General features: G+C 33.1%; 1 protein-coding gene across 1 annotated transcript in view; it reads left to right on the forward strand.

The window, feature by feature from the left end:
- LOC110027169 (plant UBX domain-containing protein 2) overlaps positions 1 to 16,599 on the forward strand; it is a 20,430-nt gene extending 3,831 nt beyond the window's left edge. The window contains exons 2-3 of the mRNA XM_020728483.1: positions 10,022 to 10,300; positions 16,210 to 16,599. Coding sequence (XP_020584142.1) covers positions 10,022 to 10,300; positions 16,210 to 16,461 — 531 coding nt within the window. The 3' untranslated portion in view covers positions 16,462 to 16,599. The remainder of the gene's footprint in view (positions 1 to 10,021; positions 10,301 to 16,209) is intronic.
- The last annotated feature ends 9,011 nt before the right edge of the window (positions 16,600 to 25,610 follow it).

The following is a 25,610-nucleotide window of genomic DNA, read 5'->3' on the forward strand; positions in this document are numbered from 1 at the left end:
GTTTGAGTAGTTGTGATGATGTTTTGTTGGTTGTAGGGGGAAGTATGAGTGGCGGTAGAAGGGTGGAGACAAATGGGAGTGGTAGACAACTAGAGGAAGGAGAGGTAAAAAAGTGGTCGGTGAGAGGAAGCGAAGGAGATATGAAGTTTACAACATTACCTTGGAGCAGGATACAACTGAAGCACCATGTGTCATCAGATACAACCCTAACTAGAGGGAAGAGATTTTACACAGTAGATTAGAAGACAACTCCACTAGAGCAGACTCTTCACACACAAGAGACAATAACTTAGACGCTTCTACATAAAGGAAGAGAGTGGGATGGCAACTCCACTACAGCAGACTCTTCACACATAGGAGACGATAATTTATAGGCTCCCCTCGGACGGAGGACGCTTCTACACAAAGAAAGAGAGTGGGAAGGTAAGAAGAATCAAGAAAAAAACCTTCCCAAAAAAGACGGTTGAAGCAGACCCCCTGGATTGCGATAGTTCTCAATCCACCTTCACTCTGCGTGCGCGGGATCACGATCCGCCCTGCCCTCAGTTCCCGCGACACATAATGGGGCTTCTGGCCCCTGTGGGAGTTCCCGCGAAGTAACACGACAGTTCTTGCCCCGTGGGAATGAAGTGCCCCGTGTCGGGGCGCAATTAGCGCCTGCACACGGGTGCGTCAGTCTCCCGGGGTTGAGTAATCGTCAACCTTGTATGTCGAAGCTCTAGGATCTTCAATGTATGGTTCCCAGGCAAGTCGATTTTATAAGTGTTGTTGTTCAACTTCTGAAGTACTCTGAAAGGTTCATCTGTTCTTGGCTTAAGCTTCCTGAATGCTTCTACGAGAAATCTTTCCTTTTTCAGTCGAATCCATACGAGATCCCTTCCCGAAACGTTACTTTCTTCCTGGATTTATTTGCTTTGAATCTCATCAACTCGTTTTGTGGCGTCCTTGTTGATTTCTGAAGATGATAGGAGTGACACTAATTCAAGTGGTGAGAGAGGATTGCGTCCGATCTCGAAGGGAGTTCGTCTAGTAGTTTGGCTGATGGATTGATTATAGGCAAATTCTGCTTGGGCTAGAATAAGATCCCACTGTTTTATGTTTATTACCACGAAACATCTCAGGAGATTCCCGAGGCTCCGGTTTACGACCTCTGTCCGTCTTTTTGTGGATGCGCTGCCAAGCTGAATTGGATTTTGGTGCCAAGCTTTACCCGCAGTGTCATTCAACAGTGGTTCAATATTTGACGTCTTTGTCGGAGGTGATGGTCTTAGGAATTCCGTGCAATCTTACAATCTCCCTAAAGTATAGATTGGCGATGTGAGAGGTGTCAAGTGTCCATTGACAAAGTATAAAACGAGCCATTTTGGATAATTTGTCTACTAAGACCATCATGGAGTCCTTGTTCCTTTGAGTCTTTGGAAGTTCAAACACAAACTTGATGCTGACGTCCACCATGTTGCCTCTGCTAGTGGAAGTGTTGTGTATAATCCTACACTTTGAGCTCTTATCTTCGCCAAATGACAAATCTTCCATTGCCTGACATGTCGTGTCGCTCTACATCTCTCACTAGCTTTGGCCAAAAAAAAAAAAAAAAAAAAAAAAAAATATCTCCCTGTTGAAATGAACTACTAGTCCTCTGTCGTGGCCTTTTTGGGGAATGACCTCCCTTAGTGAACACTGGGGAATGCATAACTGACTCTTGTGGAACATGCATCCATTTGCTCGATAATATTGCTCTGTTGGCTCCACCTGACATTTTTCTCGTATGTTTTTAAAATCTTTGTCTGTTTCATGTAGATCTCTTATGACCTCGAAGCCTACAACTCGAGCCTGCATGGTTGTGATCAATGGATGTTGACAACTGAGTGCATCTGCTATGCGGTTCTGGCTTTCTGCCTTGTGTTTTAGTACAAACTAGAATTAGGCTAGAAATTCCACTCAGATGGCGTGTCTTCCCTTTAGTTTGCTCTGATTATTTAGAAATTTAGGGCCTCGTAAGTTGTAAATAGTATAAACTCTTTTGTCAATAGGTAATGACTCCAGCGTTCCAGAGCTCTTACGATGAAGTAGAATTTTTTGTCGTAACTTGAGTATTTCCTCCTAGACTCGTTCAACTTCTCATTGAAGAAAGGATTAGGTGTCCTCCTTGGCTTAGTACTGCTCCAATCCCCACGTTGGAGGCTTCACATTCGATCTTGAAAATTTAGTTGAAGTCAGGTAGTGCTAGCACGGGAGCCTTCGTCACCTTTTCTTTCAGTGTCAAAACTGTCCTGCACTGCAGTTTTCCACAAACTCTTTCTCTTTCAAAAGTTCAGTCGGGGGGAAGGTGATAGTGCTGAAATTTCTGATAATATTTGATAGGAGGCCAACCCTAAAAATTGTCTTAGCTTGGTAAATGATTATGATACGTCCCATCTGATAATGACTTCCATCTTTACGGGATTCATCTCAATGCCTGAACTAGACAAGATGTAACCCAAAAAACTTACTTAGTTTGTCATGAAGTGACATTTCTTTTGATGGACATATAGTTGCTCGGTTCGCAGTACCTCGAATACTGCTTTCAGGTGATGCAAGTGATTTTCCTTCAACTGGCTGTATGCTAGAATGTCGTCAAAGTAGACAATGACAAACTTTCCAATGTGAGGTCGGAATACCTGGTTCATTAATCTCATGAAGTGCTAGGTGCGTCGGCAGACCGAAAGACATGGCAGTCCACTCATAAAGCCCATCCTCCGCCTTGAAGGTAATTTTTCACTAATCTCATAGCCTCATCTGTATTTGGTGATATTCGGTGCACAAGTCTATCTTGAAGAAGATAGTGGCTCCATGTAGTTGGTTTTAGAAATCAACCAAGAGGGGTATGAGAAATTGATACTTGATGGTAATCTTGTTGATGGCTCGACTGTCGTACATTCTCCACAATCCATCCTTTTTGGGCACCATCAACGTAGGGACTGCACACAGGCTGGTGCTTTCTCTGACTAACCCTCCTGCCACGAGGTCTTGCATTTGTCGCTTCAGTTCTTCATACTCCACAAGTCTTAACCTGTAGGCTGGTCGGTTTGGCAATATGGATCTTGGTATAAGGTCGATGACGTGTTGAATGTTCCTTAGTAGTGGTAATCCCTCCGGTAGGCTATCAGTCATAACATCCCGATAGTTCTGTAGTAACGGTTGTAGTAGTATTGGTATCTCTCTTTCCTCCTCACTTCCTTATAGGAGGACTAACGCGAGTGTTACGGGGTTACCTCTAACTACATGCAGGAAAGTGGTAAGGGAACTAATGCCACCTTTGTATCATTCCCGTCTTTTGCATCCTTAGCAGGTAGTAAAACAATACATTTCCCTCCCTTTTTGAAAGAATAAGTGTTCTATCATGTCGAGTCTTGCGATCAAATTGTTAAGGCATACCTAACAGAATATGACAGACGTCCATAGGAACCACGTCCAACCATACCTGTTCATGTAGTTGGTCTTCGATGGAGAAATCAACTAGGCACTGGTGATCTTCACGTATCTCATTTCCCTTCGTCAACCAGGTAAGGGAATATGACTGAGGATGCTTCTGTGTTTCCAATCCTAACTTTTTTACCATAATCGTGGACACCATGTTTTCACAGCTGCCACTGTCGATGATTTACTTGGTGCGAAAAATGTTATGCCTTAACCAGGATTGGTCCCGCTCGGGCTCGGACTGTAGTATTCGTTGGACGACTAATTCTTCTTATTCGTCTCTGTGGAGCTGAATCTCTTCCTTTGGACTCTCCTCTGATTCCCCATCAACTTCCTCAATGGCGCCTTGATTGGTGACTGTGACGACTTCCTCAGCTTGTTGGGCATTTGAAGGCCATGTGATCGTAGCTGTGACACCTGAAACATTTCCTAGCTGGCACTGTATTGGAGGAACCACCTTTCTTTGGCTTCTTCTCACTTTGATATGCTTTATCAGTTCCTTGTTCAATTCTATTATTTCCTCCCGAGGCACTCTTTTCGGATGTAGAAGTTGCGGGTAACGACTTTGTTGAAGGTGGTCGTCTGAAGGTTGACTGTTGTCTTCTTTACTTTTGTTGCCTTTCCACCTTCAGGGCTAGTGTCTGGACATCCCCCAACATCCAGTATGGCTGTAGCTGTACCATATCCCTAATGGCGGGCTATAGACCCCTGAGGCATCTGACGATTGTGTGCTCCTCTGGCTTTTTCTGCTCGCACTTCAGCTGCAAGTGGTCGAACTGGGTCGTGAACTCTTCATCTGATAGTTCTCGTTGCTGCAAATTGTGGAGTTTGAAGAACATGCCTTGACGATATTGTAGTGAGATGTATTTCTTCTGCATTGCCTACTTCATATTTTCACACTTGGTTATCTCCTTACTTCCTTCTCTCTTCCTCTGCCTTTGTCGATTTTTCCACCATAAGGAGGCATTCTTCTTTAGTTTAATTGCATCTATCTTGACTCGTTTGTACTCTAGTATATCTTTATACTCGAAGATTCGTTCGACTGATTGTAGCCAGTCGATAAACTCATCGGGGTCTATGCCTCCCTCAAACTCTGGAAGGTCCATCTTGATGCCAAAGTTCTTCTGTCCTCCACAGGGGGCCTCTTCTCCCGGCCTCCTTTGATATTGGATACTAAAACAACGTGACCGATATTTTTCATCTTTGTGATCTTCTATATGGAGCAGATTAATTTCCTCACCTCTATCTTCCTCACGACCCGATCACGGTCGAATATAATCTCTTCCTGGTTCCCGTCATTCAGCTTTGCTAGTCTTCGTTATAGTCGATGGATTTCTTGCTTCTTCATCGGTCAAGTCCGGTGTACCTCTTCGAGGTGGCATGGCTATGGTTGGAAATTGGAAGGAAAAAATTTGGTGGAGGTGAATTGGGTAGGGGCAATGCTTGGAAGCCCTAGGATAGAACTAGGATTGAACCTGGTTATGATATCAAATAATACCGCAACTTGTAGGAAGAACAATGAAACACAAAAGCAAATATTTATTAATGTAGAAATAAGATTACAACATGACTCAAATAGAAAGGAAATACAATAATAGGTGAATCCCACAGTTAGGAAGGTAGATGTCCAGAGGCAGTGGTGGCGTCGATGAGGTGGTAGGGCAAGATGGAAGATGTCGGGGGGTTGTTTGAGTAACTTTGATGGTTTTTGGTTGGTTGTTGGTATATAGGGCAGCAAGGTTGTAGGTAGAGGGGTGGAGACATATGGGAGTGGCAGGCAACTAGAGGAGAGGTGGGAAAAGGGGTTGGTGAGAAGAAGCGAAGGAGATTGAAAGTTTACAACATCATCTCGGAGCATGATAGAACCGAAGCTCCATCTGTCGTCAGATGCAGCCCTAACATGTGGGAAGAGACTCTACACAGGAGATTAGAAGACAATTATACTAGAATTGATCTTCACACACAAGGGACAACAATTTATTGGCTCCCCACGGACAGAGGAAGCTTCTATACGAAGGAAGAGTATAGGAAGGCAAGAAGAATCCATAAAAAATCCTTTTCCAAAAAAAAACGGGCGAAGCAGACCCCCTGGATCGAGATTGTTTGCGATCCACCTCCATTCTGCGCACGTGGCATCTTGATCCGTCCCGCCCCTTCTTCTCGCTACGCCTTGCGGGGCTTCTGGCCCCTGCTGGAGTTCTCGCGAAGTAACATGATTTCTGGCCCCGGAGTGAAGCACCCCGTGTCAGGGCGCAATCGGCGCTTGCACACTGGCGTTGATTCAGCAGCGCCTGCATCAAATTTAGAACAATATTTTTTTTTGTTTATGCTTTTTGTTGATTTTGAGGCTTACAACTCAAAATGCCTAAAAAAGGTTTATGCCGTGCCTCACAAATAAAAAATGCCTCGATAATCAATTGTTCAATTTTAAATTTTGATGTAAATATGAAAGTTTAGGTGTTCTTATTGTAAATGAACTAGAAGTGTGTGGTATTTATGTACATGCCCTGTTTTTTTAGGTATTTCCATTCCTTTTTTTATTTCATCTTTATAATTTAATATTAACTTATCAAATCTTGTGTTTTTGTTCAACTTTGGCGATGATTTTTTGTAGTTATAAATTCGATTGAATTACTTGTATTATTTTTTATTCTTTCATCATCATCTCAGTTTTAATTCTACTATTACTTGTTTACAAGTAAAGAGAGCAACTGATTGAACTATTTATATTGGTTTGTGATCTGTGAAACTTTTATTTCATTTGCATGTATTCATATTGCACACACCATGTTAGTTGCGTTAGGATGCTTTGACTTTGATCTATTATGGATCAAAATGATATCAGAGCCAAGAGTTGCATCATCATGTAAGTAAATGTAGGGCATATTGATTGGGTCAATAAAAGTTAGAGAAATTTACATACGTACCCACAATTCTTATGTATTTACATATATAACCCTTGAATTTTAATATTTACATTTATAATACTTCGATGTCCAACCTAAGCATAAAAATGTGTAGTTCTCTTTTAAAAGGTTAGTAATAGCGATATATTTGATCTGGTATTAGATATTTGAGTGTTATGTACGTAAATAAGAAAGTTTGGATGCTAGATATGTACATACATAAGCATTTAGTGGTATGTATGTAAATGCACCTAACAATTAACCAATGATGCAATTTAAAAATGATTGTGTAAGTTATAATCCTATAAAGCAACAATTTGATTATCATGAGATTATGAAATTATAGTCCTAAATTATTATATTTCTACATTCAATGGGGGGTTTGATCTTTGGAAATATTTCAAGTTGGATTGATAATTTGATAGTTTTTTTTTTAAAGTATAATCTGTCTAATTTGAAATGTCTCATTTCAAAACTGGTAGGACATAATCAGTTCAGTGAAGTGTTTATGCTAACTTATCAGGAGCTACTTTGAAACATTAGCTTAAGAAGTGACCTTTATCATTTTGTGATTCTATGGTCTTCTTAACAAAGGTACATATCACCATGAGACAGCTAGTAAGTATATTGAGGCTTGCAATTTTCTAACGTAAATGATGCATGCACTCTTTTATTTGAGACATGCACCTCTTGCCTCAAAGCACATAAGGTGAACACCTCAAATTAACATTTACCTTAAATGGTAGCCTCGAGGTTTGTGAGGCAAATACTTCAATTAACATTTACTTTCAGAAGAAAATGCACTTTTATGCTATATATATATATAGAAGAGAATTCAAGTTTTTAAGTTCAACATTTATACTGGTTTGGAGGTAGAGAATGTATGATTTTAGTTTTCTTTTCCATTTTTTTAATATTATTATTTCAAATTAATTTATCTTTTATTTTATTTTAATATATTTTTTATTTTCTTTTATTCTTTTATTTTTTTTCTAACACTTTTTAATATTTTTTAACATTTTTTTAAATTTTTCTTAATTTAATTTTTTATAGACTTCTTTAAAACATATATATTTTTAAACTATTTTTATTATCTTTTTAGTTGATTTTTCTTTTCCTTTTGTTTTTAAATTTTTTTTAACTATTTGTTGTTGGTTTGTCATATTTATAAATTGTTTTAATAATAATATTATTTCAGTGCTTTAGTTTGAGGCTTGTCTTAACCTCTTATAAGACTAACCTCTTCTTGATATGGCAAAATAACTCTATTCCCAATTTCACCTTACAAAATCTTATTATAGGAATCAACAACTTGATCAGTTGAAGGATTATAAGGAAGGTGAATATGATTAAGTATTAATGTATTATGCAAGGTTTTCATATCACGTGGTTGAACTTTATTTGTCCTTAGATTAATTTATTATTCTTATTTGTAGTACTAAAGGATTTAATCAAGAAATTAGGGATGAACTAAGGTAAAAGTCACAAAAGATCCTACATGAGGCTTTACACAATTTTGGATGTTGAGGATTATTATAATCATTCTAATTGGACTATTACACATGTGATTCATGTCCCAATAGAAAAACTAATGCCATATACTAAAGCTCGTTGTATATATTCCAAATTCAAGAATTATGTATAGTTGAAGTTCATCCAATTCAAGAATCATGCCAATCTCCATAAGCTCTTTAGCAAGAGAGGAATACAGGCATGCAAAATAACAATTCCGTTTGATAATGGAGAAAGGACCAATAAAACATGGACATGTCTGCATAGGATTCAAAATTTTTCGTAGATGGTAATTTTGACCTAGCTCTCAACAAAAAAAAAAAAAAGATTCCCTCAAAAATTTTTTTTTTCTATTGATCCTCTTTTCCCCTCAATTTTTTTTTTCTATTGATCTATGTATTGAGAAAGATTCAGATTATCAAGGTTTCAACATCTCTTTCAAACTTTATCTTTAGGACTTGACCCGAAGATAAGGTAGTACTAAAGAAGTGCCGAGATTGCTGAGTTATTTGTGACAATAGAGATGTTCGCATTATCAGGTATCTATATACTTGAAGGAAGATATTTAAAATGAAAGATATAGTTTTCAAATCCAACATAAAAGTAGATGACTTCTTTGAGTATATTTAGCCACAAAAGGCATAGCTACAAAATTTGCTTATAGTTTTTGTTTTTTCCTTCTCCATCTTCTTTTGAATCATCTCTAATTTACATGTCCTCTTCCTACATTTTGTGTTATATAGATCATTCTATATGTTTCTATGTCTAATAAGTTGTAGCCTATCCAAATTCTATGTTCTCCAGGCAATATGTCGAACTCAATCATACAAAAAACTTGTTACGCAACCCCCTAACTTTTCTTTCTTCTAATGTTTTCTTTTGTGATCTTCAATTTAGCTACACTATTATAGTTTACCCAAAAAAGAAACTAACAAACACCTTAGGATTTGTACTAAGGCATTGCTCAGAGCCAAGGTCTACTGAAGAAATTTATATGCAAAACTTCAATATTTATTGTTTTTTCAAGGTTCTTTAAACCCAACCTTCTCATAGATGCAATATCATTCCCCAAAGATTTCTACTTAATTTTTTATCGTTAATGCATGAAGAGAGGAATAACACAAATTAAATGAAAGAGACCGTCGAATAAACTAACCTCATATCGTTCCCAAGGTAAAAAGAAACCCTGAAACACCACTCCTTCATGTAATTGGATACGAATGACAGTCAACATATACTTCTTCCTAACAACCATTGTTTGTTGCTTCTATATGATCTGGAATAAATAACTGAGAGTCTGTAAATTTTTTTTTTCCCCTTTTTTTCATCATTGCCTCATATTCTCCTTTTATCTCTTTAGTAGATAGATTATTGAAAGAATCAAACAAATCAATTTTAGCTGCCACACTTTGTGACAATAAGCTCATTATCATTTGACTTCTAGCTTTAGCATACATTTTGCAATTAAATAAAGCAAGTGGTTGAATTATTTTTGTGGCTCATCTTCTTTTATCATTTTAGTATGATTGAAAATCCTTAATGTTGCGATATTTTGCAACAACTATGTTTTTTTTTTTCTTTTCTCTTTGAAATATTTGTGCATTATGGGAGCTTGTCATCCCCACCATTGGTTTGGATTTCTAGTTCGCTTGCTTGTGGGTGTCATTGCGTAAGAGACTATTTGTGACCACTTGAGTTATCTTGGGTTTTGCTTCTGTTGATTGTTGTGTTCCTCTTTTTTGTATAACCATCATACTTTAATTCATTGGCATGTACTATCACACGCATTTGACATTTGTCGTTACTAATTTTTTTTTTAAATAATTACTAGTTTTTTATGTTATTAGTTTTGGTAGTAGTAATAATCATCATCATCACATCTTTGATAAGTTGACTGATAGTTGTAGAACTCATCACAATACTAGTTAAATGAATTGAACACTTTATGCAACTTTCCAACAAAAATAAATGAAATATGATTATTTATAAGCCACCCCAACTTGCTCGAGATGAGGATAATTTTAATGAATTGAAATATGATGATGATTTCTAATTTTTGGATAATTTCTTCTTGCTGCATATGACTGAAACTTCCAATTAACCATTGAAAATTGGCCTAATAATTGTGCACTTTGGCTTATTTTTAGATTCGAGTCTTCTTTGCTGTCCCAGAAAGTGTGGCAGCTAAAATTGATTTGCCTGATTCTTTCTATAATCTATCTATTGAAGAGTTAAAAAGAGAATCTGAAGCGAGGAAAAAAAAAATTGCAGACTCTCAGTTATTGATTCCCAGATCATATAAGGAGAAACAAGCCATGGCTGCTAGGAAGAAGTATAAGTTGACTGTCATTCGGATCCAATTCCCTGATGGAGTGGTGCTTCAAGGTTTATTTTTACCTTGGGAACGAACTAATGTCCTATATGAGGTCAGTTTATTCGAAACTATTTCATTTAATTTGTGTTATTCCTCTCTTCATGTATTAATGATAAAAAACTAAGTTGAAATCTTTGGGGAATGATATTGCATCTATAACGTGGTTGGGTTTAAAGAACTTTGAAAAAAAATTAAATCTTGAAGTTTTGCATTTTAAAGTTCTTCACAAGACCTTGGTTTTGTACAATACCTTATCCTAAGTTGTTTGTAACATTTTTTTTTTTTGGCAAACAATAATATTGTAGCTAAATTGATGAATACAGAAAAAAACATTAGAAGATAGGAGAGCAAGGGGGTTGCTGAATAAGTTTTTCTATATGATTGACCTTGATATATCGCCTCGGGAAGACATAGTTTGGGTAGGCTAAAGATTATTGGATTTAGGAACATATGAAATGATCTATAAAATGCATAAAATATAGGAAGAGGACATGTAAATTAGAGAGGATTCAAAAGAAGATTGAGAAGGAAAAACCTAAGACTATATGCAAATTTTGTAGCTATCTTATCTTTGTGTCAAGGCTTGAAGAGAAAGTTTAAAAGAGATGTTGAAACCTTGATAATCTGAAACTTTCTCAATACATAAATCAATAGAAAAAAAAAATTGAGGGAAATTTTTTTTTTCTTTAGAGAGCTGCGTAACAATTACCATGTATGAAAAATTTTGAATCCTATGCAAGCCTGTCCATATTTTTATGGTCCTTTACTCCACTTTCAAACAATGGAATTGTTATTTTGCGTGCCCGTGTTCCTCTCTCGCTGAAGAGCTTATGAAGATTGGCATGATTCCTAGCCGGTGATCAGTTAAAAAAGGAAAAGGCTAAACCCTTTGCACTTTCTTCTTATATTTTCAATTTAGATTTGACATTGTAATGCTGGGAAGCACCAGCCGAAATGTTGATGAATTGGAAAGAAGGCGCTGAAACCCAACTGTAACATTGCTTGGTGTTGAGTGAATAAATGATTGATTTTGTAACACTAATCTAAAATTGAGAATTCAAGAAATCTCGACCTTTGAAGTTGTCTGTCTTTTTAAATTTTGTTAAACTAATAAAAAGTTTACCAACATAATGCATTAATCATTTTCGTTGTGCTGATTTCATTACCATGAACTTGAGAATGATAATCATGATTGTTAGGTGCTGGGATATTCATTTTAGTGAAGAGTTTATTGTCTTAGCATTCAATAAATCTTGCATTTGAACAAATAACGCAAGAATTTTTTATAGAAGAGATTTTTGAATGAAAATATTGTGAAGGGGATCAATCATGGAACTTAACCCAATCAAAGTTAATCCACTAATGTGAATCACATGATACAATGGATGCACTTCCCCATAACTAGAGAAGGCTTTAATATAATTTTACATATATGATTTGTGGAAGGTAATTTTTATTGTAGAAGTAGGAGCCTTGATGCCTCACAATTGTCATGTGAGATAATTTATATTTGCTCCATTATTCTCTTTATAGAGTAGGAAGATTAGTGACTAGAAAGAGAGGCGTTGACCTTGGTGGTGACGACAATCATCTGACGTTGGTTTCAATGGTTGTTGTTGGCTCTGTTGGTGAATGTGGGCTTCAACATTGTTGATAACATTGGGATAATAGGTGTTAGTGCTATTCTTGTTGGTGATGATGAGTGTTGGGGTTGTTTATTATAGTGAACAACAACTTTGATAGTAACATTGGGTGTCCGCAAAAAGCATTGGTTTTATTGGGAATGATGGGTAGTGCTGTTGTTGTCGATGATGTGTGCTGGCCTTTTAAATGATGATATGTATCGACATTCGTGCCGATCACTGACATCTATCTTTTTGGCGACAGATGATATTGTTGTTGATATTAGCCATCCACCTATTAGCGACTGTTGGCATTGAGTTCATGTTGATTGTCCAGTGTTCTTTTTAGTGATGGAAGACATTAGCTTTGTTGGAAACAATAGGCTTCGATCTTATTAGCGATGGATGATGCTATTAGTGTTGACAAAGGGTGTCTATCTTATTGGTTATTGAGGGTGACAAATTTGGTGACCATGGGGCCATCAGTGTCCGTCTTTTTTGTTAATGGCGGGTGTCAACATTGGTAGCAATATTGAACTTCATCTTTGGTGCTGATAGCGGATATTAATATCGGTTTAAGCACTGGTCTTAACCAATTATCGTGCATTGGAAAACCGAGCTTTGAGATCTATCCTTTAGAATTCTTCTCAAGACTTCTTCATTAGCCTCTTCCATCTATAGAAGCAGGTTTATTGATTTTTTTGAGATGGTTATTTAATCATTTTAATCAAATATCTCAGTTGATCTTATGGCATGTTTTAAAAGACTTAATGTCTTAGTAGCATAAAAAATGAGTAATCTTGGGCTAACTGAGATTCTCTTTTAGCATATGAGATTCAGATGATGTTTGACCCTTCACATGACTTAACAACTATCCTATTATACTTTTGGATGCTTGATTTTGGGGGGAGCTTTGAAGATAACCATGTGCAATCACAAAGAAACTGACCATGGATCATGTGATATCTATACTGTCCTTGATATGTTCATTGATTCCTGTAACATTTATAAGTTAGTCATATACAGGTTACCCTGTACTCCTGTTCTATATAGCGCACAAATGCACGTTGATACGAGGAGAGCACATGAGATAGAAGTGATGTAAGTGGATGAGAGGACAAATGAATTGTTGGAAGGTTAACTGTGGATTTCTAGTAAGCAGATTTTTTATAGACAAACCGCTAGTAATTTTTGATGAAAAATTTGTTAAAAATGTCTCATGGACATCTGGTTGAGATTTTTTAAAAATAATTCTTTGTCCAAAAATCATTTTCGACGAATTGTTTACCAATGTGTATTGTTTGTCGGAAAGAATGATTTAAGGCATATTACGAGCCATTTACAATTAATTTTTCCACAACAAATGGCCTATTTTCCTAGAGTTCTAGGCAATGGATGATCTGGGAGAGCGTTTTATCCAATCACAAAAATGGTGAAAATTCATCTACCTTTTGCAGTAATGGGAGGACATATTTAAGTGGTGGGTATGACGGGAGATTGCTGACACCTAAAATACCTCCTATGCGATAACGTTCATAGGGTGTTTGATTGCCTTACCCAGGCAAACCTTGATGCTCTAAACAAGGCTCTGATGTAGAAGAGCAAGAGAGACAAGTTTTATTCGTAGTGAATCTATATCGCAACGATGAAGGTTGAACCCTATGGCATGTTAATGGTGTCCTTATGGAGGCTTTCTTTTAGGACTATTGTGTTGAATATAACTATGAGCTGAAGTGAAAGTTTGAGAAGATATAAGAACTTAATTACTCATTGAAGTTGGAGTTCGCCGCCATTATCCAACTGGAGTGTTAATTTGTTGATCAGATTAAATACGTGAGAAGGCAAAATTAGGTGATTTTGCTATAAGTGGTTCCTTTATTAAGGGTCATCACTAGGGTTGTAAACTAGCTGAGCTTTATAGCTCATGTTTGACTCTTGTTCAGATCGTTTGAAATTGGTTTGTGAATTTTCTGTTTGTGGCCAGCTCGATTTACATATCCTTGTTTGTATTTGACCCGAAATTGGTTTGTTTAAATTAATTAGGAAAAATAGATGTATGATGTTGGATTCGAACCTGCAACAATTCTGTGTAATAGAAGGTGCAAAACTTCACGAACACTCGAGCTGTTAACATCACAAACGTATATATTAATATATATATAATATTATTATATAAATAATATATATAATTTCTTTATTTTTAGCTAAAACGAGACGAACACGATCAAACAAAGGGTTGTTCATATTCAACTCGTTTATAATTCAAGATTAAAAAATTTATGTGTGTTTGACTCGTTTACTTAATGGAAGATTCAAGCGCGTGCCACTTAACGCGCTGAACACGAGCCTTTTGCGAACTATAAGCTTTTTTGACAGCCTTATAGTGATCCCTTGTCCACCACATAGAAAGTTGTGGAATTAGATTTTGCATGAGTTCCATGACTCAAATTGGGCAATTCACCCTCAAATTCTTCACGCCATAACAATCATAAAGGTCTATTATTATTGGCAACCCTTGTGAAGTGATGCTGAATCCTATGTCGAAACTTGCCTTGTGTGCCAACCCAAGCTGGAAACACGGTTGTTAGTAGGTTTGTTGGAGCCTTTATCTATTTAGGAGCATCCATAGGAAAATCTAACTTGGACTTCATCATGAATATGTTAAAGTTCAAGGAATGTTTGATTTATTATGGTTGTTGCTAAATGGCTCTCCAAGTTTGTGATGTTTATTACAACAACAAAGGATAGTTGGCCGTGGAGGCTGCAAGACTATTCTTGAACCATGATGTTAAGTATTGGGAATACCATGAACGATCATGATCCTATATTATGAACATGATTTCTTAAGTTGTTAGGATTGGAACTCAACTTTTTTGTAAGTATAATTCTTGATATCAATGATTAGATGAAGAGCTTGAATGGTATTGTAGAGTTGTGCCTTTGACTCTATGTGATGCATAAGGGGTTGCTATATGTAACATATGTGGCCTAATTCTCCTAAAACTCGCAACACAACAAAGTGAACCAACCATAGCTAAGTTAAGATTGTGACAAGATAATGATTGTTGATATCGAGTGCATTTGCAATTAATTGTAAGGGGAGTAGCCCAATGGCATGCAAATTTGCCAAAGATTGTTACAAGCATATTGACTAGCCGTAATCTTGTTGATATTGAGTTCATTTGCAATTATTTATAAGGGATGGAGCTCATGCTTCATCTACTATTCCACCTTAGCATCCTTAAGCCCTTCCATGTGGACTAGGATGATTGAAACCAAGGAGAGCTTTGGCATACACAACTCAGTTATAAGGGAGTATTGAACTCTAAGCTTAACTATTTAATTGATGGAAGGGGTTCCTGATTGTAAAACTAGTTGAGTTCAAGAAGTTCATCGGCGATTTTATAAAAAAAAAAAAAAATCAAAGCATTTCATGCTAAGGATGTGACGAGAGCTCTGCCGAGATATGTGTGAACTAATACCATGAATGTTGAACTCATGACAATTTTGTGTATTCTCTACGACCATTAGATTCATTCGTATTTGGTATCTTGGAGAGTGCTCTTAAAAGGCTATGGAGAACTCCAAAATTGTGGAAAGTGTCATATAATTGCATATATTGTTCTCATTTGTATAGAGGGGTTTTTTCAAATGCTCTAGAAAAGCTAAGTGTAGTAAGTTTCTAGAGTTTTGTAGAAAGTTTTGTTTTTTAGGGAGAAAGCTCTGGGAGTTTATAAAACTCATTGTCATTATCACCAAATGCACTCAAGAATGGAAAGTTGATTAATGAGCTCTCATATTCTTGTGAGAAAGAGTTTGAGAAGTCGAACTTAGGAGTAGATAATAATCCTAATGTTGCATCGGTGTGGGATCGCCAAATTTGCGAGCGAGCAAACACGTGTCTTTCTAGTAAAATATGTGTTTTTATCATTATATATCTTATATTTGTCATTTTTATCCTTGAATAATTGAGATTTAAATAGATTTTAACTAACAAATTGAATAAGGTGCATTATCAATTTGAAATCTCATCCAATATTTAGAAAAAAATTATGAAACTTAAAATGCAATATTTTTGTAATAATAAGTTGATGGGAAAATTATCTGTAGTTCTTCGCTAATGAAATTTAAAATATAAAGCTGTGCATGACTGAATAATAATACAAACCACTCGAAAGAACCAAAAAATAAATTATTATTATTATTATGAACTTATCATATACCAAATTTCCAAATTAAATAATTGATAAAATGTTCAATATCAAAATATTTCTAATTGGCATCCCTTGACAACTTATTCCCCCTCATTTAAATATTTCTTTCCCTTCTCTTCTTCTAGTTTGTGAGATCCGCTCTGAAAGATCCCAGCTTGGAATTTGAGCTTCTAAGCCCGGCAATGTCCAGGGTTCATCTGATCCCTCGGTCGCCAGGACCGGACGGAAGTACACCAACCCTAGAAGAAGAAGACCTGGTTCCCTCTATTCTAATCAAATTCAAGCCCATTGAGACAGATTCAATTGTTTTCACTGGCCTTGCCAATAAATTTCTTGAGCTCATTGAACCCCTCACAACTGCAACTACTGTTCTGTAGCTTAATTATTTGGCTGAAATTGTCACAAATTATGTAGAACTTTGACATATTGTATCATAAGTTTTAAACTTTATAATTTTTTGATACAGTTTTTTTATCATAAATTTATATGTAAATGAAGGGCTGTTGCATTTTTTCTTGAAGTTAAAGTTTGCATTGTATATCTTCAAGAAGAGAACTTAGGGCCTGTTTGGGGCAGCTTATTTGGTGCTGTAGCATTTTAGTTAAGGCTGCTGCTTCTTTTTGTTGTTGTCCTTTTATTTTGCTATATTGGATTTTTCTTTTCTTTTATTTTTCAATTATTTTACCACCTAAGTCAAATATTTTATTATCGTCGTAAGGCTCTTTAATTTCTCCATGTATTGTAGTGTTAGGCCGGAATTGAGCTATTGAAATTAGATATTAGAGTGATTTTATTTGTATCCATGCTGAAATAAAATTTTAGGGGCATTTACCTACATGCAATTTTTATATATTTAAATATCTAACATCTAAACTTCTATATTTACATACATGTCATTAAAATCTATCACATAACATAAAAAATATCATCATTATTATTTTTTTTTAAAATGAAGTATATATATATATTTCTTCATATCAAACTTTAGGTATTAGATATATAAATGCATTTTTATTTTTGGGTCATGCCAATAAAATGTTTCTTATTAGCTTAATTATAACATTAAGTCTTTTATCTTTGTCATTCAAAGATTAATTATGAAAGAAAAGGAAAAATTCTAAAGTACCCAAATAAATTAATAAAATAGATAAAGATTTTTTCCTTCGGAAGAAGAACGCAGCGAATATATTGAACTAATCATTTTCTGATCGGCTCATAAGAAATCATATTCTTTCATCATCGTCTCCCTCCAGATCATAAAATAGATAAAGATAATGAAAGATAGAATAATAATTAAAAAAAAAATTGAAGAAAAGAGAGAAGCTCAAAAATGGATGGATAACACCCTAACATGAACAATAACTATTTTATAGTTGTTCAATTAGTACCACATGAAAGTATAATAATGATTTACACAATTAAGTAACATATCATTAGATAAAGAGAGCAAGAATGAATGTCTATTGTTCTTATTTTTCTATAGTTTTTGATGTATCTTTCTTCTTATATGTCCAAAATCTTTTGTAAGCTACCAATACTATTATAAATACATCTAAATGCAAAAATCAATCAATGTTTTTAACAAATAAATGTGAGATTTTTTACCATGTGAGATGTTGTAAAACATTGCATCAAAAACTATTTCACATAGAAGATATATTACCTCTAAAATCACCTATCATCCACCTCTTCATTTTTTATTTTTCTCTATTCTTACTAGGACACATTCAATTCAATCACCAAATCCAAGAGAAAAATCACCAAATCCAAAGCTCTAAGGGTAAATCTATAAATTTTATTAGCTAATAACAGTTGTAAAGCACAAAAGAGCAATTAATAGTTGGACTCCTGACGTAGCTCTACGTGAGGCGCAGGGTATTCTCGAGTTATTTCAGGTTATTTCTGTGTAATTTTCAATAATCCCGAAATAACCCAGAAATACCCCACAGTCTTTATTTTTGGGTTATTTCTGTGTTATTTTGGGATTATTGCAAATAACCCAGAAATAACCTGCACTGCACATAGAGGTACGTCAGGTGCCCGGACAGAAAATGCACGCTCTTATTATCTGCCTTTATTGAAACTCACCAACATATTTAAGGAAAAAAAGGCAATTGCATAAATACCACCCAATTACCATGCATTTACATATCTAACACTTAAACTTTATGTTTTTTACATTTGCACCACGCAAAATTTTCTCATCAAAATGTTGTTACTATTTTAATTTTCAAAATCTGAAACACACTTTTTCCATACAAACATATGATGACATGAAAAAAATTAAATTTATGAGTTCGATGTGTAATACATAAAAATTAAGTGGTATGTATGTAAATCTTAGAAAAAGTCCCGATTGTGGTTAACAAATGCATTATTTAATTTATGATAATTATGTTTATTCCACAAAGATGTCTTTTTTGTAGTTTGATGTGACTCTTTCTATTGGGGAAAGCAACGATATTACCCAGCCTGGATGAATCTTTTGCTGCCAAATGAGAAAATTTCGGTCTAAATTCGCACGACGCTAACACAATAGTCCGTTACTCTACAGTCGCGAATTTTCTAGCACGCATCAATTCAACCTATGCAACACGCAGATTTTGATATTTACAATTCTAACATTTTGATCTTAAAATTCTATGCATAAAAAAGGTATACTTTGTTTTTAAGAAATTAATGATAATTTATTTTTCTATATGTAGTAAGAAATTTGTGCGGTATAAATATAAATATGAAAGGTTAAGTATGAAAATAAATAGAAATTGTATGGTATGTGTATAAATGCCCTTTTATTTTTATACTTTTATTTGTTTACTATTTTTATAATTTCTAATTATTATAATTAAATGTAAGATAGCTGTAAGGTAAATACTGATCAATTTTTTTTTTATAAAATAAATATTTATAATATTCACAAAAATTTTAATAAATTATTTTTATTCACAGTATTTTTATAATTATTTTTTTTAAAAAATATAATTGCCTAAAAAGAATGGCAATTCTAGCAAAATATTAATGATAGTTAGGACTTTATCTGTCAATGCAAAGACAAAATCCAACATCAAACAAGCACCAATGACCCTAATCCTAATTCATGCCCTTTTGAAATAACTTTATATCATTAGTGCAAAATATTTACCTGAAATCTTAAGAATTTTTATCTTAAAAATTATAAGATAATTACTATTCATTATCTTATGATGGAAATTAAAATTGTATTTTTTTATAAATATCTAAAAGCTTTATTATTTTGATTAAATTTATTTCACTTATGCTTTGCTTTTATGTCAGGGGTCTGCATTATTTGATCAAGATTGAAAAATCAAATCAAATTGAGCTCATTTGACCGATTCACTTTTGTTTTAAAATAATGAATTAATTTTTGTTTTAAATTTTTGAATATTTAGTTTTTTGCCTTCGAATCTATTTTTATATTCATTAAATCCAAGAAATAAAAAAAAAAAATCAGATAATATTAGAATTAGAAAATTAAATCATTTGAAAAATATATGTTAGCATATGACATTTAATTTAATTTAATTTTAAATTTAATTGTAAAAAAAATAAATATAATATTAAACACTGCCATTGTCGGGTCCCAAGCCACACATGTGAAAAGTGAAGAGTTGTGTTTGATAGTCGACAACCAGCATAAAATTTGTCAAAAAATCCTGACATGAATCATTTTGATTATTGTGTAAATGCTAGGATTGTAAACATGAAGCAAAAGAGTGAATTAGCTTCATGTGTATAGAAAAACATTTGTCCAAGATATGTGTGATATATATATATATGAAATTTCTTTTAATAGCTGTAAGTTTGTTGGTACTAAATTTTGTTCTATATGTGAACTATGTGATCATGTATCTAATAAGATCATATATTATTTTTATGCGGTGATATGATATCAAGAAACTAATAATTGATTATTATTGTACTCTTTCCGGCTAGTGGATGATCTAGTTAGAAAGATAGATTGATTAATGTCAAGAGAATGCCTAGTTTGTATAGCCAGAGAATTAGAATTTTCAGTAAAGGTAAGTCTTAGATTTATTTGGCTTCCATAATTTCTATTTTCTATGAAATCAAGAAGAATATTAGATGAAGGAGGAGTAATTTCTAATTCGCTAATTTCTTCAGGTTGAATTGTGTGACCAATATGAGAGAAGAGAGGATCTAAATGAATTTAATCCGTATGCGGTTTAAATGCTACTATATTATGTTGATTACTATATGCATGAGCAGTTTGATAAGTAATGTTGTAAAATGCACTTCCTTCTCGTAATTTTTCTCTATCTAGCTTATGTTGTAATGTAAGAGATCAGTTGAAGTGTTGATCATTAATATTTACAACATAGTTTGAATGTAAATTAAACATTAAATGTTAATAACAGACTTCCTTGTATAACACCTAATAATACATCTTTTTTAGAATGTATAATTAATCATCATAAAATCTTTACAAAAGTATTCCTTAATTAAAATATGAATTCCTCCAAAAAATATATGCTTATATTTTTTGGGATTCTTAATCCTTTCTAAATCCTTTCGCTTTATCTGTTGATTATAAAGAGGTATTCGTGTACTTCCTTAGGCATTTAGTATATCAATGGGTTGTTCTTCCTAAGAAATATGGGAATGTATACTTTTTTTCTAGAAAAAAATTGGAATATCAAAATAGTCTTTAGTTCTTAAAGATAATTTTCTTTTTCGTATCTTATTCTAAGCTTCTTCGGATAATGTAATATGCCTTTCAAGTTCAATAAAGCTGTCATTAATTATATTTGTTTCAAGGTTATTCTCCATTAACCATAATATAAATAATCTTATGTTTCATTAGTGGAACAACTTATATTTATTAGGTTTTCTTTAGTTTTTGATAGTTCAAAAAGATCTTCTTCACTATCTATGTCATAAAAATTAAAAATTGGTTTTAACTCATTTTCATTTATTATTGCCACAAATTTTACATGACTTACTTCAGTCTTTTGGGGACATTTGTTCGCATAGTATCGCTCATGTTCACAAATCCCGCATTTACTAATTCTGACCTTTTTAGTATTTGTATTATTGTTGGTCTTCTTATCCTTTTTTATAAAAGTTCTTTTATTATGATTAAAATGTCTTTTCTATATTTTTTAAAGAATTTTTTCTTCTTATTTTTTGTAGTGCAATTACAACTGTTATGAGAAGAGGAGCAACCCCATTGCTGAACAACTAAATCTGATTTTTCACAACATAAAGATTGTCTATATTGTTTATTTTGTTTATGTAAGTCAAGATGCTGACAAGATTCATCTAATTTTTCAAGAGCATATTGTATCAGACTACCTAAAGTGATGTTATTTGGATGTAATTTTGTAAATTCTTGACTCCATAAAATATTATATAGTTCAGGTAGTTTGTAAAAATGCATATCTAAATATTACAATCAATTATCAGCTTTAATATCATAGAAAAGTTTTTGTTAATTGCAATTATATTCATTTAAGTAACAAATATTGCAGGTACTTAATGATGTTATCTTTTGTTTAACAATATCCGATTGATATTTCTATTTGTCTGCTCTGTAGTATATTTAATTTTATGTCCTAAGAATTCACTTTTTCTAAAATCCCTGTAAATACTTGGCCATTTTTCATGTGTCTTAATAGTTCTTTCACCTAAATAAGTGTCTCTAATACTTTGTTTTTTCGAGAAACCAATTTTTTACATTTATACTAAGTGTATTTTCTTAAGTTGCATAGGCAACTTTGCCTCTTAAATTATATTTACGTATAGCTCAACTATTTTTTATTACCCATTTATCGATTATTTTATTCATATTTTTGAAACTTTTAATATTTGAATAGATACAATGTCCACTAATGGGTTCAGATATGTGAATTTGGATCTTTGACCCTGATTGATTTAATCTTGGAGTAGGAATACATTTAATACTTGGTGGTAAGTAATGTGCATAAGAACTAGTATTATGACTTATACTAGCTTCAAAAGAATTAGATTGAATAGACATCTCTTTAGATTAGTTGTTGGAAGGAGTAGGAGTATCGACTGAAGGAAAATTAATAGGACTATTCATGAATTGATGTTCTGTTAGAACATTAATTAAACATTTTATTTCTTTTTCAGTTGGAGAAGTTTCTTCTACTAAAATGATTTCATTAATACAAACAGCTCATTGTATATTTCCTTGAGAATTATGCTCAGTTTGATTCATCCAACCAAGAATATCTGGATGAGAGGAAAATCTTTCTATGTTGCAGCATTCAACAAGAATAGTTGCGGTAACTATATTACTATTTAGAATTTATTGGTTTTGAATTAGTCTTCAGCCTAATTCATGTATAATAGAAGGGTTTTTTATGTGCGCTAACTTTTTATATCTGGGTTGAATTATATTTTTAAAGAGTTTATTTTTTTCTTATTGACTTTGGTTTAACTCCATAAATTAACAAGTTGGTCGTTAACTATATTTTCAAAATATGATCTTAATTCAAATTGTTGTTTTAAGATCATATAACAAATTATAATCCATTCATTTGAATTTCTTAATGGGGATTTGATATGAATATTTTGCTCTTTTAGAAAGACTTCTAATTGTTTATTATTTATTTTTATTTGTAATAATTCAAATATTCTATTAAATTCTTGTTCTTGATAGAATTTACTCAACATCAAATTTATCGAATATATATGCACTAAATTCATCTAAAAGCAGATGTTTTTTAATTCTTTTTTTTTCTTTTAATTAAAATTCATAAGAACAATAAAAATATCTACAACACCATGAAGATGTACAGAAACAATTAATATGTTTTAGACATTCATATATTTTGGCCTCTTGATCGCCAGGCTCGATACCATTTTTTTCACCTTCGATGTCTCTTATTTTTTATTAGATAATTTTATTTTTTCGATATGTTCTCTTATATTTCTAATATTTCTTTTTTAGAATTTTCATTTTTAAATCTAATCTTTCATTTTTAACAAATTCTTCTTACTCTTCTGTTTTCTGTATGTTATAAAATACCCGGGTCCATCATGCTTCCTATTGAGAGCTTATCCTAATATTATCTTCATTGTTTCTGCCTTTTCAAGGGTGTAGCCTCAACATCTCTGGTTCATATTATATTATTCTCTATGATTTTTTAGAGAAAATACAAGCTCGACAAATGATCAATCTCAGATCATCAACAGAACACAACCCAATATAATTATTTTAGAGATGCGAAGCACAACTTTAGATCATTTCCTACGCTAAACGTAGCTAGAAGAGATATAAACAAAATAAATAATATTATTATAAGCAAACGATTAAAATAAAATAAAACAACCTTATATATTTTATAACATACTTACAGACATCTGAGTGAGAAGACTTTATTTAGTCGCTATGGCTAGCACACATATTCTGTTTACAAGGGAGGAATAAAGAAAAGAGGAAGAAGAAGAAGAGAAGTTGCTAATTTTTGGTCTACCTCTGTCTTTAGAGAATGGAGCATTAAATAGGCAGAGAAAGGCCCATTAATTGTCATGACTGACGATACCTTCAATATTTTGCTTCTGTGATCAGTAATTCAGCTGGTGGAGAATAAATTTGAAGATAATTGAGTCGGTGAATAATTATTGTGGTACGATTAGATACCTTCTTCATAATTTTTTTGCTTTACAGGCTGGTGCAAAGTAAGTGCTTGTACAAAAGATTCTTTTAGGATAACTGTTTTGCTTTACAGTTATTTTTCTTACATCCCACTATTTCTGGCTTCAAGCTTGTCTCATACTCCTTGTAGTATATACATTTATTTTTTTTTTGTAATTTTTGGCAAATAATTCCTTTACTTCTTTGCTGGCTGCCACAACATTTCTGCTGAGAATGAAAACCCATTTTTGGTACATGACTTCTTGTATCTTGCACGTCGACTACTTGCAATATGAATAAATGCTTCGAACAATGATTGAACCAAATATTGGTTCGATCTAGCTTTTTAGTTTCATTCTATATTTGTTATAAATCATCATCATTAGATCCATGAGATAATATTTTGGTTGGTTTATATTTAGGGGTATAAGATTTACTACTAATTCCGAGCTATATAAATGCAATGATTCCTTCTCGTTGTTCGGGATAAGTTTGATATAATTTCACTTATATATTCTAGTGCTTGACAACCATGTGGAATGTTTCCATAACATCAATAAATGATTTTGGTAATTCTTTTAGAAGATTTTCATCTTCTAGATAAATCATCCGTACTAAGCCGCATTTAAATAATTCAAAGATAAGTTTGGAATCTATATTTCCATATATATATACAACTTGGAATTTTCCAACTATGTGAAAATAGATTGAGAGTTAATTCTTTCATCATATAGAGATACTTGTTGTCATTTCTGGACAATTTTTATTATACACTTTGCTAGTTAATTGATATATTTTGCAATATCTTGGCATACAATGGTATTTTATTTGAAGAAGTGGGTACATCTTTTGTAATTTTGATATTTGTGAAATCTTGTAATTTAGTAGTTGAAGATGTGGATGCCTCTTTTGTAGTCGAAACTGATGCTTCTTTTGTAATTTTGAGTTTGAAAAATCTCGTATTTTTTGTAATTCAGTAATTGAGAGTAATTCTTCTTCATGAATTTCTTCATTCAAATAATTCTTTACTTTTAGTAATTCCTTTAGAATGTTCTTGCCTAGACTTGTCATCAGCTTCACCGGCTATGTCGCATATTTCCATATTCAATATATATATTCACTTTCTGCATAATTCACATGTCAAAATGTCAACAAGAGTATTTTTATTTCACTCAATACATTCTATATCAAAAGTATATGCAGATAACCAGCATTGCCATCTTATTAATCTTTTATTGGGTAAGGAACCTACGATTTTTTTAATAAATGAAATAACTATTTTATTATCTCTTCTAACAAAAAATGTTTCATTTAAAAAGATTTCAAGTTTTTTTAATTACTTTTTTGATTGCTAATAATTCTTGTTATTAATATAATAATTCTGGCCTATTTTTTTATACGTATCTGAGCTATATCTACACAAAAACATTGTAGAATCTCATCAAGCTTTTAATATGACTCCTCATGCTAATTCAAAGTTGTCAGTTTCTATAATTAAATAATCACCAGGTATACACAAATGTAATTTTGGAAGATTTTTACATGAGTGATTAATCTGTTGTAAACTTTTTTGATCTTTTTCATCTCAAGACCAAACTATATTTTTTTTGTAACTTATTTTGTAATGGGCTCGTAACTCAACAAGTTTTTTGATAAATGCTTCAGTGTAATTAATACATCCTAAAAAAGCTACAAATCTTTTTTATTAGTAATTTGTTTAAAATAATTAATTTTTGTTTAAACATGTTGTTGTAATTTGATTTCGCCTTTATCTATAATAAGTCCTAAAAATTCAATGGTATTGGTCCCAGAGCTATTCCATGTTTTTGTGTTTTTTGTGAGAATAAAGCTAATTGTTTTAAGTGATATGTAATAGTTTGG

Source organism: Phalaenopsis equestris, unplaced genomic scaffold, assembly GCF_001263595.1.
Source record: "Phalaenopsis equestris unplaced genomic scaffold, ASM126359v1 Scaffold000417, whole genome shotgun sequence".
NCBI lineage: Eukaryota > Viridiplantae > Streptophyta > Magnoliopsida > Asparagales > Orchidaceae > Phalaenopsis > Phalaenopsis equestris.